General features: G+C 42.1%; 1 protein-coding gene across 1 annotated transcript; it reads left to right on the plus strand.

Moving 5' to 3' along the window:
• Positions 1-2,871: 2,871 nt before the first annotated feature.
• Positions 2,872-13,810, plus strand: ARPC3 (actin related protein 2/3 complex subunit 3). The gene is made up of 7 exons (XM_046026095.1): positions 2,872-2,996; positions 6,955-7,054; positions 9,337-9,413; positions 11,001-11,069; positions 12,430-12,556; positions 12,915-13,009; positions 13,491-13,810. The coding sequence occupies exons 1-7, from the start codon at positions 2,991-2,993 to the stop codon at positions 13,551-13,553; spliced, it is 537 nt and encodes a 178-aa protein (XP_045882051.1). The 5' UTR covers positions 2,872-2,990; the 3' UTR covers positions 13,554-13,810.
• Positions 13,811-17,179: the final 3,369 nt, after the last annotated feature.

A 17,179-nucleotide genomic window follows, 5' to 3' on the forward strand; every position in this document is an offset into this window, starting at 1 on the left:
GTCAAATAAATAAATAAATATCTTTTTAAAAAATGCAGTTTGTAGTCGCTGAGCATTTAAAAATTTATACTTTCCTGGAATAATAACAGATGCACACAAAAATGCAAAAGATATTTTTTTCTTTTAAAGAAAAAAATTGGTGCATTGGTTGAAGTGTTTTGTTTACAGTGTTTTTAAGTTCAGTCGCGTTGGGTGCGAAAGCATGGAAAGTCAACGGATATTTCTCTAGCATGCCATGGCCAGGCCCTACTAAAGCAAAGTAGAATCTAACTGAGTTCTGCCAGACCTTATGCTAAGAAACATTTTACATAATCTCTTCCATTTAATAATGGGACCAAGCTTCACTGGCCATTTGGCCCTAGATGGTCCAGCTAATACAAATTAAGCCATTAAAAAAACCCACAACTGAGGTTAAATTTTTCATCATTCTTGGACTAGATAGCAGAAGTACCCTATAGTGTCACTGATCCATTTTACCTAAAGATGTGTCAAGTGTGAGGAACCATAGCTATCAATGGTACCTTGTATTTGGGAGCTTAGGCTAAGGGCAGAAGTTTGGTATTTGCATCATGGTCCATTGGTGTGAGCTGTTGTCATGGGCGCAGTCAAGAGAACATGAGTGGGCATCTTGAGAATCTGCTGTCCCGCTTGGGGCCTCTCCCTATGGCCGAGTACTGGTGTTGCTAATTCTTAGAAATTTTATTGTTATGCAAGAAAGGAAAGGCAACTTCATTTGCCCTCACTGCTCCTTGAGCTATTCTTCCTGGTTCAGGTTTTGGAGAATCCAGTGTGTGCCTCTGGGCAAGAAATGAAGGGCCAGATTGAATTTCCTTCCCCTCTGGACACAGGTTTCAAAGACAAGTATGTCCATTCCATCCTCAAGGATTTCATTATCTTGGCAGAGAGCTGACGTGATTCTGTGGAAGAATTTACTGGGGGATGCCAGGCACTGGGGATAAAATGGGAACACTGGGCAGACAAGGCCTTACTCTCTTGGAGCTGACATGAGGGGCCCTTGAGACCGTAAACAGGGAAACCTTGATAAGGAATGTGGGTAGAAATGAAAACAGTAATGAAATGGATAGTGACTAAGAGACTCCTTTGAGCTCATTGTCAAAGAAGTTTCCCGAATGGTACTATTTGCCCAGAAACCTGAATGAGAAATCAATTGTAGGAACATTCCGTCTCAGGGACTAGCTGAAGAAAAAGCCTGAGGCAGCAGTGAACTTGGCTCTTAAGGTGGTGTTGAAGAAGATAATCAAGAGGATGTGACCACTGGTTGACCTTTGCACTGGGCCCAGACAATGGGAGATTCTTCACCCCTCCTACCCTTCACTGTGAGAGATGTTCTACAGACAAAGACCGGAGGGAATAAGGTGTTGAGACCATTGGACGTGACTGAACCCAGTTAAGGCCTCTGTACAAACTTAACAATATTCTGGCAGTAGGTAGGTGAAGAGATCTACTCTTGCCTCTCCAAAGATAATGTTAGGAGTTAGCTGGCCACTTAGGTAGTCAGGGTAGGGTCCTCAACAAGAAAATATGATGCAGTCAGGCCAGTTAAAATAAAACAGCACTGACATCCTGTTTGCAGCTTAGATAGGACCGCACTGACATTCTGCTTTGCAGCCTTTGCAGAAATGACTTATGCAAAGCATCCTAAAATAAGACAATTAACCACAAAAACATTTGTCAATACCATAGGCAAGGGGCAAGTAAGACATAAGCCATATTTTTTGTCAGCAAAAAATAAAAAGACCATTAATGCGTAGACATCAACTAATAGGCAGACGCAAAAGAGCTCGTAAAAACCCCTAAACTTAGAAACTCTGAGGGTAACCCACTTGCATCCCCCTCCCTCTCCAGGAGCTTTGTACTCTTTCTTGCTCAATAAACTTTGCTTTGCTGCCCACCACTCTTCACCTGGTCTACCTCTTCGTTCTTTGAAGTAGCGTGACCAAGAACTGCAGGCACTAAGGGGACACAAAATCCTTTAACAATAAGCCTCACAAGTAAGTCTCTTCGCTTACTAAAACCACCACCTATACATCCGGATTGGTCTGCCTCTTCAGTCTGTCCTTACCCTCTGTGTACAGGGGCCAGTTTGCATACTAACACATGAAGTGCTTTCTAGTAACAGGTAAAAAACTGCACTTTTGGAATGTTCCAGGCTTGTGAGTTTTAAGCATTTTACATGTAGTTCATTTCATCCTCAGGAAACTATGAGGTAAGTAGTATCTCCATTTTCGGGAAACAGAGGCACAGAGAGGTTAATTAAGTTGCCCAGAATTACACTGCCAGGAAATGTTGGAGCTGGGATTCAAACCCAGTCCACTTTCATAGTTTTTACACAAGAAAAATTGGAGTACAGAGTAATGCATAAATCCCTTCTAGAGCACGCCCCTTTATGCATTGTTAAATGCAGAACAAACCGGTTAGGCTCATTTATTCCCTTATCAAATACTTGTTGACGCTTACTGTGAACGTCACTATTACAGGTGCAGGGGATGCAATAGTGTACCAAACAGACAAAAACCCAGCCTTTTTGACATTCATATGAATGGGAAAACAAATAGCAAAAGTAAGCTAAATAATAAAAGAATCATAAGGGGGAAAGAGGGAAATAAGGATGACACAGGGGAGTGGTATGGGTTGAATTTAAAATAGTGTGATCCAGGGAAGGCTTCACTGAAAAAAGAACTCTAAGAAAAAACCCAAGGCTTCTGGAACCCAAGATCTAGCCCGACTTCGCGCACACTTTACGCATGCGCGGCACTCACAGCCCCTATGCTCGGGCGCCCTCTAGTGTCCCTTCGACCGTGCGCAGCCGCAGCAGCCAGCTGCGGGACAGCAAGACCGGAAGTGCAGCGTCCTCCCCTCACCCTCCCCTTCCGGCTAACTTCCGCTTACCCCGCCCGGGCCGCCGGACCGGAAGCTCCGCGCTCGAACCCCATCCTCCTCGTCTAGCTTGAAACCGGGGCGCCGTCAAGATGCCGGTAGGGCAACCAGTTCGCGGTGTGGGAAGATGGCGAGAGCTGGGGGGGAGAGCGGCGAGAAATCGTGCATGAGCTGAGAGAAGCGGGCCGAGGAGGGCAAAGAAGAAGCGGGGCCTGAGAGGGGAAGAAGCGAGAAAAGGGGGCCGGTCGCTGTAGGATTGAGTCGGCCGGGGGGGTGTCGGGCAGGGGGGACGGGGCCGCGGCAGAGTGGGCCAGAGATCCTGAATGTGCAGAGGAGACTGTCTCGGCCCCTCTCGCCCCCTTCGCTCCAGTGCCGACCCCTTCTCTCGCTTTCTGTACTCCCCGACTCCGGCAGGATCCCCAAAGATTCACTAAAGCCAAGAAGCGAAGGGCTGTGCTTTTTATTTTTCATTTCTCAAGTCTAGGGTCCCGCTTTTTCTCCCTCCGGCAGGCCCACTTCCTCTTCAGCCCTAGGGGGCGGGTCCCTCCCGCTGCTTTTCAGTCATACCCCACTTCCCGGACTCCTCCTCTGTCGCCCCGGCAGTGGGGGCCACCCTTAGCTGCTGGGTGTAGGGCCGTCAGAGCCGACCTAGGGTCCGCTCCTGGTTTCCAAGTGTTTCTGTTTTCGTGTGCCTCAGGGTAGGAGTAAATTCATAGTGGTCTGGTTGTCCTTCATTTCTGACAGCCAGTCTGGTGGCTGTCATTATCGCCATCATGGTCTCCATTTTGCAGATGAGGAAAAGAGGTTCAATAACGTGATTACTCACACACAAAAACATTACTGAGCACCTGCTGCATGCTAAGTACTGTTACAGCAGCGAATAAGGCCAACACATCCCTATACTCAAGGAGTTTACCTTCTAACAGGGAGACAAACATGTAAATATAAATAAAGAAAGAGGTTGTTGTTGTTGTTTTTTAAGATTTATTTATTTATTTGTCAGAGAGAGAGAGTGAGTGCACAAGCAGGCAGAGTGCCTGATGGGGGACTCCCTCCATCCCAGGACCCTGGGATCATGACCTGAGCTGAAATCAAGAGTCTGCACCACCCAGGCTCCCAGAAGATAGTTTCAGATAGTGGCAAATGCGATGGAGGAAACAGATGGATAAAACAAGACAGCTGGCAAAGGGGTGGGTGGAGGCTGCTTTAGATGTAGCATTCCTGTGACAAAAAGGAACAAGCCCGGGCGCCTGGGTGGCTCAGTGGGTTAAGCCACTGCCTTCGGCTCAGGTCATGATCTCAGGGTCCTGAGATCGAGTCCCACGTCGGGCTCTTTGCTCAGCGGGAGCCTGCTTCCTTCTCTCTCTCTCTGCCTGCCTCTCTGTCTATTTGTGATCTCGCTCTGTCAAATAAATAAATAAAATCTTTAAAAAAAAAAAAAAAAAAAAAAAAAAAGGAACAAGCCCTAGAGAGATACGTATTTGATGAACCCTCAGTTCCTGCTGTGTGCCAGACAGGCCCTGAGCTGTATACACACTGCATGTAAATTATCCCATTTAATCCTCACAGTGACTCTGTGAAATAGATACTTCCTGTTCCCATTTTGCAGAGGAGGAAATTGAGGCTCAGGGAAGTATAGTAACTTACCCAAGGTTTCAGTACTCGTGGTAAGTAAAGCCAGATTTTAAGCTAGACTTTAAAACAGTCCTAGGCTCATTCCTGGACTTCCCTGTGATTTCTTGTTTAATACCTGCCTCTTCCATTAGCTTGAAGGTTCTTCAAGGGCAGCGATCATACTGGTCTTGCATACCATTCTATTACCATGCCTTGCACATAGAAGGTGCTTGCTAATCGTTTGTGGGTGAATGAGTATGCGAATATATGTACATGAATATATGAAAGGAGCACAGATATGCTTCATGTTTTACTAAAAGCCAGACATCTTATAAAAAGCAGAACTAGGAGTCAGCATACAATTGCTCTCATAAATGTGATTTCCCCTGCTCTTTTATTTATTTTTTTTATTTAAAAGATTTTATTTACTTATTTGACAGAGAGAGAGAGATCACAAGTAGGCAGAGAGGCAGGCAGAGAGAGGGGGAAGCAGGCTTCCCACTGAGCAGAGAGCCCGATGGGGGGCTTGATCCCAGGACCCTGAGATCATGACCTGAGCCGAAGGCAGAGGCTTAACCCACTGAGCCACCCAGGCACCCCTCCCCTGCTCTTTTAACTCAAACCTACCCACTGAGAGCAATAGATATCTCTTCATTTTATAAATTTGGAAACAGGCTAAGAGAAGAGAAGTGATGTCTTGGTCAAACACAGCGAGGAAGTGGCAAAACTGAAAATCTAATGCTTGGGTTCTGGTGTAACAATAGCTAGGGAGGCGGTATAGCCCTGATGAATACGGTGTCTGCCTATTTTTGTAGCATAAATAACTCCCACCAGTTACCAAGGTGATGTCACTGAACATGGAATTGGAAGATGCACAGTAGCACACCCCTACATAGTATTTTTGGCACAAAGATACAAAAGTGATAAGTAACCTTAAGATCATAAATGATATGAAATAATTTTTTAAAATAGGAAATAATGAATTTTGAGTATTACCATGTTTTTAATATAATCTACTTAGTTATAACTTAATTTTTAGTGGTGGTTGTGTTTAACAACCAGCTTGCCTCAAAATTTGTCAAAATTCCTCAAAATTTGAGGCACCTGCCTGGCTCAGGTGGAAGAACATGCAACTCTTGATCTCAGGGTTGTGAGTTTGAGCCCCACGTGGGGTGTAGAGGTTACTTAAATAAAAATATTCTAGGGACGCCTGGGTGACTCAGTGGGTTAAGCCTCTGCCTTCCGCTCAGGTCATGATCTCAGGGTCCTGGGATCAAGCCCCGCATCGGGCTCTCTGCTCAGTGGGGAGCCTGCTTCTCTCTCTCTCTCTCTGCCTACCTCTCTGCCTACTTGTGATCTCTGTCTGGTCTGTCTGTCAAATAAATAAATAAAATCTTAAAAAAAAAAAATATTCTAAAAATTGCTCAAGGGCACCTGGGTGGCTCAGTTGGTTAAGTGACTGCCTTCAGGGGCGCCTGGGTGGCTCAGTGGGTTAAAGTCTCTGCCTTCGGCTCAGGTCATGATCCCAGGGTGTTGGGATCGAGCCCCGCATCAGGCTCTCTGCTCGGCAGGGAGCCTGCTTCCTCCTCTCTCTCTGCCTGCTTCTCTGCCTACTTGAGATCTCTGTCTATCAAATAAATTAAAAAAAAAAAAATCTTTAAAAAAAAAAAAAAGTGACTGCCTTCAGCTCTGGTCATGATCCTGGAGTCCTGGGATCGAGTCCTGCTTTGGGCTCCCTCCTCAGCGGGGAGTCTGCTTCTCCCTCTTGCCCTCTTCCCTCTTATGCTCTCACTCTGGCTCAGTGGTTTAAGCCGCTGCCTTCGGCTCAGGTCATGATCCCAGGGTCCTGGGATCGAGTCCTGCATCGGCGCGGGGCTCTCTGCTCAGCAGGGAGCCTGCTTCCCTCTCACACTCTCTGCCTGCCTCTCTGCCTACTTGTGATCTCTCTCTGTCAAATAAATAAATAAAATCTAAAAAAATAAATAAATAAATAAATAAATAAAATCTTAAAAAAAAATTACTCAAGAGGTGCCTGGGTGGCTCAGTTGTTTAGGCGTCTGCCTTCGGCTCTAGTCATGATCTCAGAGTCCTGGGATTGAGGCCCACATTACCCACATTACCCTGCTTGGTAAGGAGCCTACTTCTCCCTCTCCCCCTGCTGCTCCCCCCTGCTTATAATCTCGCACTCTTGCTCTCTCTCAAATAAATAAAATCACTAAAAATAAATAAATAAAAATTTAAAAATTACTCAAAATTTAGCATTCAGTTTTCATGAGCCAGTAAGAGCCAGCTCCGGCATATCGCTGCTGTCATCCCATTTTCCTCCTCTCCTAGTTAATCTTGGGTGGGTTCCTCATATTTCTTTTGGAGAAATGTTACTTGTCTGCCCCACTGACATTTGTTCTCTTTGTCTCCGTATTCTTACCTGGCTCGCCACTACAGGCTTACCACTCATCTCTCATGGATCCGGACACCAAACTCATCGGAAACATGGCACTGTTGCCTATCAGAAGTCAGTTCAAAGGACCTGCCCCTAGAGAGAGTAAGTTGAAACTTCTTTGCATTATTTTCAGATTTTCGTAGGAAACATCCAACAACTCTATGACATTATCAAATCAGGCAAATTCTTAGCTCAGTCCTCTGTCTCCGATGCTCTTGTATTTTCTGTTTGCTTGGTAGATACACATTCTAGACTTTTTAAGAGCATGAGTATATGTTGTATCTAGTAAGAAAGTGTATTATTGCTCCTGAGATCTCCTGGGTATTTTGTTGAGAGGGAAGAGGAGATGTGCTTAATTCTAAACACTGTTCTGTCATCACTGTCAGTTCTTACAAAGTGCTTAATGCTGCTACTTCTGTAGAACACCATGTCCCCATCCTCCTTCTGTCATAAAGCTGGTGGGAAAAGAAAAAAATTTTAACACCTTCCCCCATCTATACCTACTTCCTTTATTCATTTTTCAGGATCTTCATTTTCACAGTACCTCAATCATAAATCTTAAATGTCCTATATAACATTACACTTTCTTTCTCTTGCTTTTTCAGTTTTATATCTTTGCTTTCTTTTTTGGTACTTTCTCTTTTCTCGAACCATTTCTTACCCTTTAGAAAGCCCCATTCTTTTTAGACTCTCCTGACAGATTGTTAAATATTCTGCCAACAGCGTAATTTGTATTATATTAGATGTGGTTTCCCTGCACCCAGATAGCATCTGCACTGAGTTCCATTCAAGGTTTTCAGGACCATGGTTTTCATTGCCAATTTTGTACTGACCTCGTCTTCATTCGTCTGCCAGACTATTTGACGTGACCTCTTTTTAATTTTGTTTTCAAAATCAGTCGAAAGCTCAGTAAACTAAATAAATTTGGTGTGTCACCACGGTTCTTACTTGATTCCAAGGTGAAGGAAAAGGAATAGATGGGGAAAAAAAGACCAAAAAGAAAAATAATAATCTAAAAAGAATTACAGTGCAGAGAAAGAATAAAAAATCAATATTGGCCCAGATTCCTTAAGAAGAACTCTTGTAGATCTGTAGAGAATACCATGTAGCGTATCAGAGGTGCAACTGACCGAGGATGGGGTAGATCTAATTACTACCTCTGCAACAATTCGTGGGCCCTTGAGGGAGAACAGGACCGCAGGAAACCAGATCTTAATGGTTTCTGTAGACAGGGAATGAATCCCGTGGGATTAGAATAGAGCTACAATCATGAAGGAGTACAAGCCTGTGCTGTGAACTGAATAACTGTTAGCATTAATTAAATTCATTTATTTACATTCATCAGACACCTTTTTAACACCTCTGTGTGCCAAACACCCTTCTAGATTCCAAATCTTGTAGCCCACCCCCCAGCCTCACATTGTTACATTTAGAAGAACTAGCTAGTTTTGTACACACTGAGTCCTCTGAGGAAGTGTCCTTTCTGCAGATAAGAAAATTGCAAGAACAGGAGTCTAGAGGTAGAATTCTGTTGATATTCTTTAGCAGGGGAAAGAGCAGGGTTAAAGACAGCTGAATCAGAATACTAAACCTCCAGGATTACTTTGTTTCTGCTGTGTGAGAGGGTTAGCAGTCATGGACTAGAAATATAAATAACTCTGAGGGGAGAAAAAAAAAACCTGTCTCTGCATTGCTACAACTGCCTGCCGGATATCAAGACCCTGGGATTTTGACCTTTTTAAAATAAAAAAGGAAAACAAAAAACTGCCCAAGAAATTGTATAATGAGATCTGTCTCTGTCACAACAGTATTTCTGGCTTTTCTCAGTCTCTGGCCACCTAGAACAGCTTGTACAAGTATATTTTAAGTCACAGTTTTCATAAAAAGAAAGACGTATGTGTGAGCCCAGTGTGTTCCTAAATGACAATTGAGACTTTTTTTCCCCAAAACTGCAGTATGTTAATTCATATAAAATTACATTGAATACTTCTTATTTTTAAACAACAGTTTATCAAAGTTAGTCTGTCTCCCTCTATTTTTAGAAATGCATTGAGAGATGTCTGGAATGATGTTCACCAAATGTTAATAGTAGTTGTTTCTAGGTAGTGAGATTTAGGGTGACAATAAAATATTTTTCTGTACTGATTAATTTGCTTCTAATGAGTATACTTTTTATAAAAACAGTAAAGCTACCAGAATAAACCATGGGCTTATTTTTCTAGAAATTGTTTCTAAAGACCTATGTTTCAATGGCTTTGTTTTATTTTACTCAACTCCAAGACTTTTGAACACTGAGCTCGGGTTTTTTTCTCTACAGCTTTGTCAGGTGTTATTTTTACGCTTAGCTAATGTTCTCTGCCTTCCTCCCGTTATGTCCTGTTTAGCAAAAGATACAGATATTGTGGATGAAGCCATCTATTACTTCAAGGCCAATGTCTTCTTCAAAAACTATGAGATTAAGGTAAAATACAAAGCTTTTAATATTTGATTTAGTTTTCTGATGGGGATAACCTCCCTGGCAATCAGGGTTGTTCTGAGGAGTAAATAAAATTGAATGAGTTTGTATGACCTTAAAAACCCAGAATAGGGGGAAACACACACACACACACACACACACACACACACACACACCCAGAATAGTGCTTAATACTAGACTCTGTAGTTTTTCATTTTTCCTCCAAAGTCTATACCATGGGTCAGCAAACTATAACCTGAGGGCCAAATCTGGCCCACTGTGTCTTTTCTAAATAAAGTTTTATTGGAACACAGCCACATTCATTTTTTAATTTCACGCCACAGCGGCTGGATTGAATAGTTGTGACAAAGACTATTGTGTCCACAAAACCTAAAATATTTAATGTCTGTTCTTCCCTAGAGGAAGTTTGCCAACCCATGAACTAGACATTTTTATTCATTCAACATTAACGAAGCACCTACTGTGTGGCAGTCCAGAACTAAAAAATTCTGCATTGTAGCTGTTATTTTTCTATACTTCTGTGTTCTGGACCTGAGATGGAGAAATAAAGAAAAGTTCAGTGATCCTGACCCTTCTCTCAACTACCCTTTCTTCCTTTCTGCTCTTCTTTCGAGGAATGAGGTCAAAAGGAAGTTTAGAAGCAGGGTGGCAGAAAAGGAGAGGGGGGAGTGGAAAAAAAAAGGACTTTTCTGAGTTCTTCCTATGAGCAGGTTACAGGAATGTCAACTTTTCTTGATAATATTCTAGAATATGGAACTTCAACCTCTGCTTGCCAAACTTTGACCTTTTGGATCAAACAAGGTGTGAAATCTTTTTTGTAGGCTTTCAGGCTACAAGTTGTCATCTAAACATCCTATGATACTCACAGTGGTTTTTTGTATTTATTGCTTGGTCTAAGTGTGATGTTTGTAGTAGGTGTAAATAAATGTAATTCTGCCACATATCATTCTCTCCTGAATGTCATATGCTCTTAAAAATAGGAGCAGGTGTATTTGGTTTTTTTTTTTAACTGTACAATCTGTGTAAAATCTGACCTGAAGTATGTGCCACTTTTGCTCAACACCTAGTCTTCACATTTTCATTTTGGTTAGATCCAGAGGTGGGCTCTTGGAGCTCTTCAAGAACAAGATACACAGGAAGTATCTGTTTCCTCCTTTAGAGTCAGGAATGCTTTTATTCTCGACAGAGATCCTGAAGTGAAAGGGTTTTAAAAATTAGCCAGCCATATGGTGCATCTCAGGCTTTCCAGGCAGCTCTGTTAAACTCTCCTTCCTCCCTGAGGGAGGGGCTGCCGGCACAGCTCCCTGGGACCCACAGGCAGGGCAGCTCCACAGCTCCTGCAATTTGCCGGAGTTGGCTCCCTCCCCTGGAGTAGACAGAAAGGTGGCTTGGGAAGACTGCCTTTGGAGAATGGGAACTGTTGACGCTATAGAAACTACACTTGGACAGTTTTCGGTTGATCCTCAAAAGACAAAGCCCGAATTCATTTCTTGCACGTGATAGTTAACGTTTTGATCAGGACTGTTTTTTAACTTTTGTTCCTCCCACCTCCCCCTGCCCCATTTCCTGCAGAATGAAGCTGATAGAACCTTGATCTATATAACTCTCTACATTTCCGAGTGTCTAAAGAAACTCCAAAAGGTAATTAAACTTGGATGGTTGTCTACCAGAAAAACACAGTACTAATACATGTTCACCTTCCTAGCTATCTGGACTCATTGAGACTTTAAGAGCAAGTAGATAATACTTCCTCCCCCTTAGAGCATGGACCTAAGAGAAAGATCTGAATGTGGGTTCTAAACTTGTAGTTTAGGGGTGCCTGGGTGGCTCAGTAGGTTAAAGCCTCTGCCTTCGGCTCAGGTCATGATCCCAGGGTCCTGGGATCGAGCCCCGAATCAGGCTCTCTCTCGGCAGGGAGCCTGCTTCCTCCTCTCTCTGCCTGCCTCTCTGCCTAGTTATGATTTCTCTCTGTCAAATAACAAAAAAAAAAACCAAAAAAAAAAAACAAACAACTTGTAGTTTAGTTGACTAATGAGAACATAAGGGGCTGGTGTTTTAAGGCTTTGCATGTATCTTCCCAAGAAAGAAATCTTTCTCAACCCCAATTTAAGAACTCTGAGCCTAGGATATAATTCAAGGGTTCGTGAGCTTGAGTAGGAAAAAGATTGTGTCTTTCTTTTCACTAAACTTGTAACTGAGATTTAGCTTTCATTATTAATGTAGGCAGCAGCCCACAGTAGCGTCAACTATACCTGTGACTTTTTCTACAGTAGAAGTCACTGCATTTTCCTTTTTTAAAAAATTTATTTTATTTTTTTATTTGACAGAGAGAGAACAAGCACAAGTAGGGGGAGTGGAAGAGGGAGAAGCAGGCTCCCCGCCCCCACAGCATTTTCATACTACATTTAGAGTTGAGGATATTTTGAAATTTCATTCTCACTCATTTCAGATATTAGTTATTAGGCCCATGGCCTGGATCTTGTCATTTAGTGCCTTAATAAAGAAGCACATGTATGAGTGTGTCATAAATTTGGCTTTTTAATATTGTAATCATTGTGTTTGACTATAATTGATTTCTTTTGTAATTTTGTTTATTTTCATTCATTTAAAACATTATTCTGGGGACATCTGGGTGGCTCAGTCAGTTAAACATCTGCCTTTGGCTTAGGTCATGATCCCAGGGTCCTGGGATCGAGTCCTGCATCAGGCTCTTTACTCGTTACGGACCCTGCTTCTCCCTCTGCCGGCTGCACCCCCTCCCCAGCTTGTGCTTGCTCGCTCTCTCTCTGACAAATAAATGAATAAAACCTTTTAAATAAATAAATAATAAATAAATAAACACAACATTATTCTGAGGAGTCCACAGGCTTCCCTGGATTTCAGAAGGGCACCCAAATACATTAGTAATCCCAGACATACCTACTTAGACTTAAAAAATTACAAATTGGACGTTATTATCTTTTTCTCTTTAAAGTATGTATATGTGTATAATTTTTTTTAGTGCAATTCCAAAAGCCAAGGTGAAAAAGAAATGTATACGCTGGGAATCACTAATTTTCCCATTCCTGGAGAGCCTGGTTTTCCACTTAATGCGATTTATGCCAAACCAGCAAACAAACAGGAAGATGGTAAGAACAGGGTTTCTACTTCCCTCTCTATGGCACAAGATTTCCTTCATTTGACTTTTTAGCGCCACCCCCCACCACCACTGTCCTTGTCTTGATTGATGTATAGGTCGAGAGCGGACTCCTTAGCACGGATATGATCTTATGAGTCACTCTCACAAAAGATTCTTGGCAACAAGTATATCACATAGAGAATCTTTTGAACCAAAATAGTTATAAAACCATTGGGACTGTCATTTCTATTTCTTAATCCTGTTTGAATGTGTAGAAGTGTATTGCCAGCATCATTGTGCAGACCAGTGACCAACCCAGGATGCATTCTCAGGATGTTCTTTATTGTTCTGCCTGCTCCTTATTGTAGAGGTGATGAGGGCCTACTTACAGCAGTTGAGACAAGAGACTGGACTGAGACTTTGTGAGAAAGTTTTTGACCCTCAGAATGATAAACCTAGCAAGGTAAGACCCTCGCTTTTATCTATTTAGTTGATAAATAACGTTTTATCATGTAGCTACTATTAAACAAACTGAGGCTTTCCATGGCCAGAATACTTTGAGTTTCTGCATTGAGTTCTGCAGTGTTAACTCCAAGTATGTGCTTCGTACCTGGTAGGGATTCAGTGAGTCACACTGCGCAATGAATTGCATATAATAAACATTTTTGGTTGTATGTTCTTACGTTCTAAGGCATTGTAAACCCATAGGGCACATTTTTTGTGTGAGATATCTTGAACTATTACATTTTTTTGTCGTCATAATTTTGACTGACTTGTGAGTCAGAAAGACATGTGTTTTTACATGTGTTTTCAAGAAGTTTATAACATAAGGGATGACAGGCCAAGATTAAATGTTGTTATTACAGAAATTTCTATTCTGACCTTACCTTGCACTTGCACTGTGATTTGACCACTGTTCATTCTGTTTTATCCCCTCCTGTTAGTGGTGGACTTGCTTTGTGAAGAGACAGTTCATGAATAAGAGTCTTTCAGGACCTGGACAGTGAAAAGAGTCTTGGCAGACACTTTCCACAGCCGTGAGCAGCATTTTACAGCAAGATATACCCAGTTCTTTGCCTTTATTTGATAAAATTTTATACAGAAGAGAGAAGAGAGCGAAGTGAAGAGAAGTGTCTTCACTGAAGAGCTCTTTATCAAGAATTTGGGTGGGGGAGGGAAGAATGGGTTGTTGAAGAGTGATTTGAACTTTCTGTAGTATTAAGCTGGTGCTTAATAAAAATTAAGTAAGAATAAAGAAATTTCTGGGGCGCCTGGGTGGCTCAGTGGTTTAAGAATAAAGAAATTTCTAACATTCCATGTCAAAAAACTTTATTGCTCATCTTTGACATTCACTTAAAATTTTTTGAAGTGTATACACCCTTTTAAAGTGTACAATTCAGAGGTGCCTTTGTGGCTCAGTCAGTTAAGCGTCTGACTCTTGATCTCAAATCAAGTCTTGATCTCAGCATCGTGAGTTCAAGCCCCACGTTGGGCTCCATGCTGGGTGTGGAGCCTGCTTCAATACATACATACATACGTACATACATACAATTCAGTGGCAGTCACCCCTCCCCCATTCTTTACCTCTTCCCCTGACTACCGCCACCCCCCCCCCACTCCTTCAACCCCCAGCAACCACTGATCTACTTTCTGTCTCTATGGATTTGCCTCTTCTGGACATTTCACATAATAGGGTCAAATAACATGTGGTCTTTGTGTCTCATTTCTTTCACTTAGAATGATGATTTCAAGGTTCGTCCATGTTACTACACTAATAGTTCTCCATTCCTTTCCTTCTTTCTTTTTCTTTATTGTGGTAAAACATACATAACAGTACCATTTTAAGCATTTTTTTTAAAAGATTTTATTTATTTGACAGACGGAGATCACAAGTAGGCAGAGAGAGAGGGGGAAGCAGGCTCCTTGCTGAGCAGAGAGCCCGATATGAGTCTCGGTCCCAGGACCCTGGGATCATGACCTGAGCTGAAGGCAGAGGCTTTAACCCACTGAGCCACCCAGGCGCCCCCATTTTAACCATTTTTAAGTGTGTAGTTCACTGGCATTAATTACATTCACCGTGCTGTGCAACCATCACCACTATGCATTTCTAAAACTTTCTCAGTACCCCAAACAGAAACACTAATCATTAAACCACTGGTGACTGTAACCCCCAACTCCTGGTAATCTCTACTTTCAACCTCTGAATTTGCCTATTATGGCGCCTTGTATAAGTGGAATCCAACATTTGTCCTTCCATATGTGGCTTTTTTTACTTAGCACAATGTCTTCAAGATTCATCTATGTTTCAGCATGTATCAATACTTCATTCCTTTTTATTGCTGAATAATATTCCAGTATACACACTGGATAGGCAACAGAATATTATATATATTATATATATCATTATATATCCCATTTTGTTTATCCTTTCATCAGTTTATGGACATCTGGATGGTTTCCAAGTTTGGGCTGTTATGAATAACATTGCAGGACATCCCTGTAATTTTTGTGTGGACATATGTTTCCATTTCTCTTGGTTCTCTAACTACCAGTGGAATCGCTGAATCATAATGGTAACGTTGTGTTTAACTTTTTTTTTTTTTTTCCCAAAAATTTGTTAGAGGACAACCAGGGAGAGGGAGAAGCTGGCTCCCAGTTGAGCAGGGATCCTGATACGGCCCTTAGTCCCAGGACCCTGAGATCATGACCTGAGCCAAAGGTAGACGCTTAACCGCCTAAGCCACCCAGGCACCCATATAACTTTATGAAGAACTGGCAAACTTTTTCTTTTTTTTTTTTAACTTGGAGCTCTCGTCCTCCCTTAGGGACAGAAAAGACCAAGAGCTATGTGTGTTTTTGTTTTTTTTTTTAAGTTTTTATTATTTATTTGACAGACAGATCACAAGTAGGCAGAGAGGCAGGCAGAGAGAGGGGGAAACAGGCTCCCTGCTGAGCAGAGAGCCCGATGTGGGGCTCAATCCCAGGACCCTGAGATCATTACCTGAGCCGAAGGCAGAGGCTTTAACCTACTGAGCTACCCAGGCGCCCCTGGCAAACTTTTTCCACAGTGGCTTCACCATTTTACATTTCTAACAGCAAGCAATAAGGGTTCTTTCTCCATGTTCTCACCAACAGTTGTTACTTTATAGCTATCTGAGTTGTCACAAAGCAATTATCTCATTGTGGTTTCAATTTGTACTTTCCTACCAATGTTGAGCATCTTTTCATGTGGCTATTGGCCATTTACGTATCTTCCTTGGGAAAATGTTTATACAAATTTGCCCATTTTTTTTTAATATTTTATTTATTTGACAGAGAGAAATCACAACTAGGCAGAGAGGCAGGCAGAGAGTGAGGAGGAAGCAGGCCCCATGCGGAGCAGTGAGCCCGATACGGGGCTTGATCCCAGGACCCTGGGATCATGACCTGAGCCGAAGGCAGAGGCTTTAACCCACTGAGCCACCCAGGCGCCCCGCCCATTTTTTTACTTGAATTATTTATCTTTTGTCGAGTTGTAGGAGTTCCTTATATGTATTCTGAATACTAGGCCCTTATCAGATGTATGATTTGCAGAAATTTTCCCCCATTTCTGTAGGGTTTTTTCACTTTCTTATGTCCTCTGAAGCACAGAGGTTTTTGTTTTGTTTTAAAGATTTTATTTTGTTTTGTTTTGTTTTAAAGATTTTATTTTCCCTAGCTTACTTCATTAAAAGAATATAGTTTAAAATGCATACACAAAATATATCTTTTTTTTTTTAAGATTTTATTCATTTATTTGACAGATAGAGATCACCAGTAGGGAGAGAGGCAGGCATAGAGAGAGGAGGAAGCAGGCTCCCTGCCAAGCAGAGAGCCCAATGCGGGGCTCAATCCCAGGCCCCTAGGATCATGACCTGAGCGAAAGACAGAGGCTTTAACCCACTGAGCCACCCAGGCGCCCCCACAAGATATATCTTAATTGACAGTTTATGGTATTGGTAAGGCTTCCAGTCCACAGTAGGCAATTAGTAGTTAAGTTTTTTGGGAGTCAAAGTTATACACAGATTTTTGACTTGGGGTGGGGGGAACCAGTGCCCCTAACCCCCATGTTTTTCAAGGGTCAGCTGTATTTCTATTTTGGTTTTATGGGTCATTATGTAATTTTAATGTATGAGTTAAATGTACTTGAGCCATCTTGTTCGCTGAAAATCTGAGTTATGGACGAAGTGTGAATTTCACATACCCAGGAGTATGGGTATGTAAAAACATACTCCACAGATACATGAAAGCCAAAAGAGTGTTTTTACTGGGTTGTGTTTTTGTTTTATATTTCAAATTGTTATCTAAAATCAGATTCCAAGGTACATGCATGGTTAAGTGTCTGCCTTTGGCTCAAGTCCTAGGATTGAGCCCCTCTTTGGGCTCCCCTGCTCAGCCTGGGAGTCTGCTTCTCCCTCTCCCTCTGTCCCTCCTCGTGTTATCTCTCTCACTCACTCTCTCAAATAAGTGAATAAAACCTTAAAGAAATTAAATTAAAATCAAATCAGATTCGGCATTTGGGTTTGAACTTCTGTTACAAACTCAGACACATGTCAGAAAGAAAGCAAGCCACAGTGATTCAATATCAAGATTATTCATATCAAGGTTTATTTAA

The sequence above is a fragment of the Meles meles genome, chromosome 12, assembly GCF_922984935.1.
Source record: "Meles meles chromosome 12, mMelMel3.1 paternal haplotype, whole genome shotgun sequence".
Classification (NCBI taxonomy): Eukaryota; Metazoa; Chordata; class Mammalia; order Carnivora; family Mustelidae; genus Meles; species Meles meles.

Bases quoted from the DNA above. Each gene is read 5' to 3' on its own strand.
- ARPC3 (XM_046026095.1), top strand. The intron at 7,055-9,336 runs GTAAGTTGAAAC...TGTCCTGTTTAG, and splicing joins AGGACCTGCCCCTAGAGAGA to CAAAAGATACAGATATTGTG. The intron at 11,070-12,429 runs GTAATTAAACTT...AATTTTTTTTAG, and splicing joins GTCTAAAGAAACTCCAAAAG to TGCAATTCCAAAAGCCAAGG.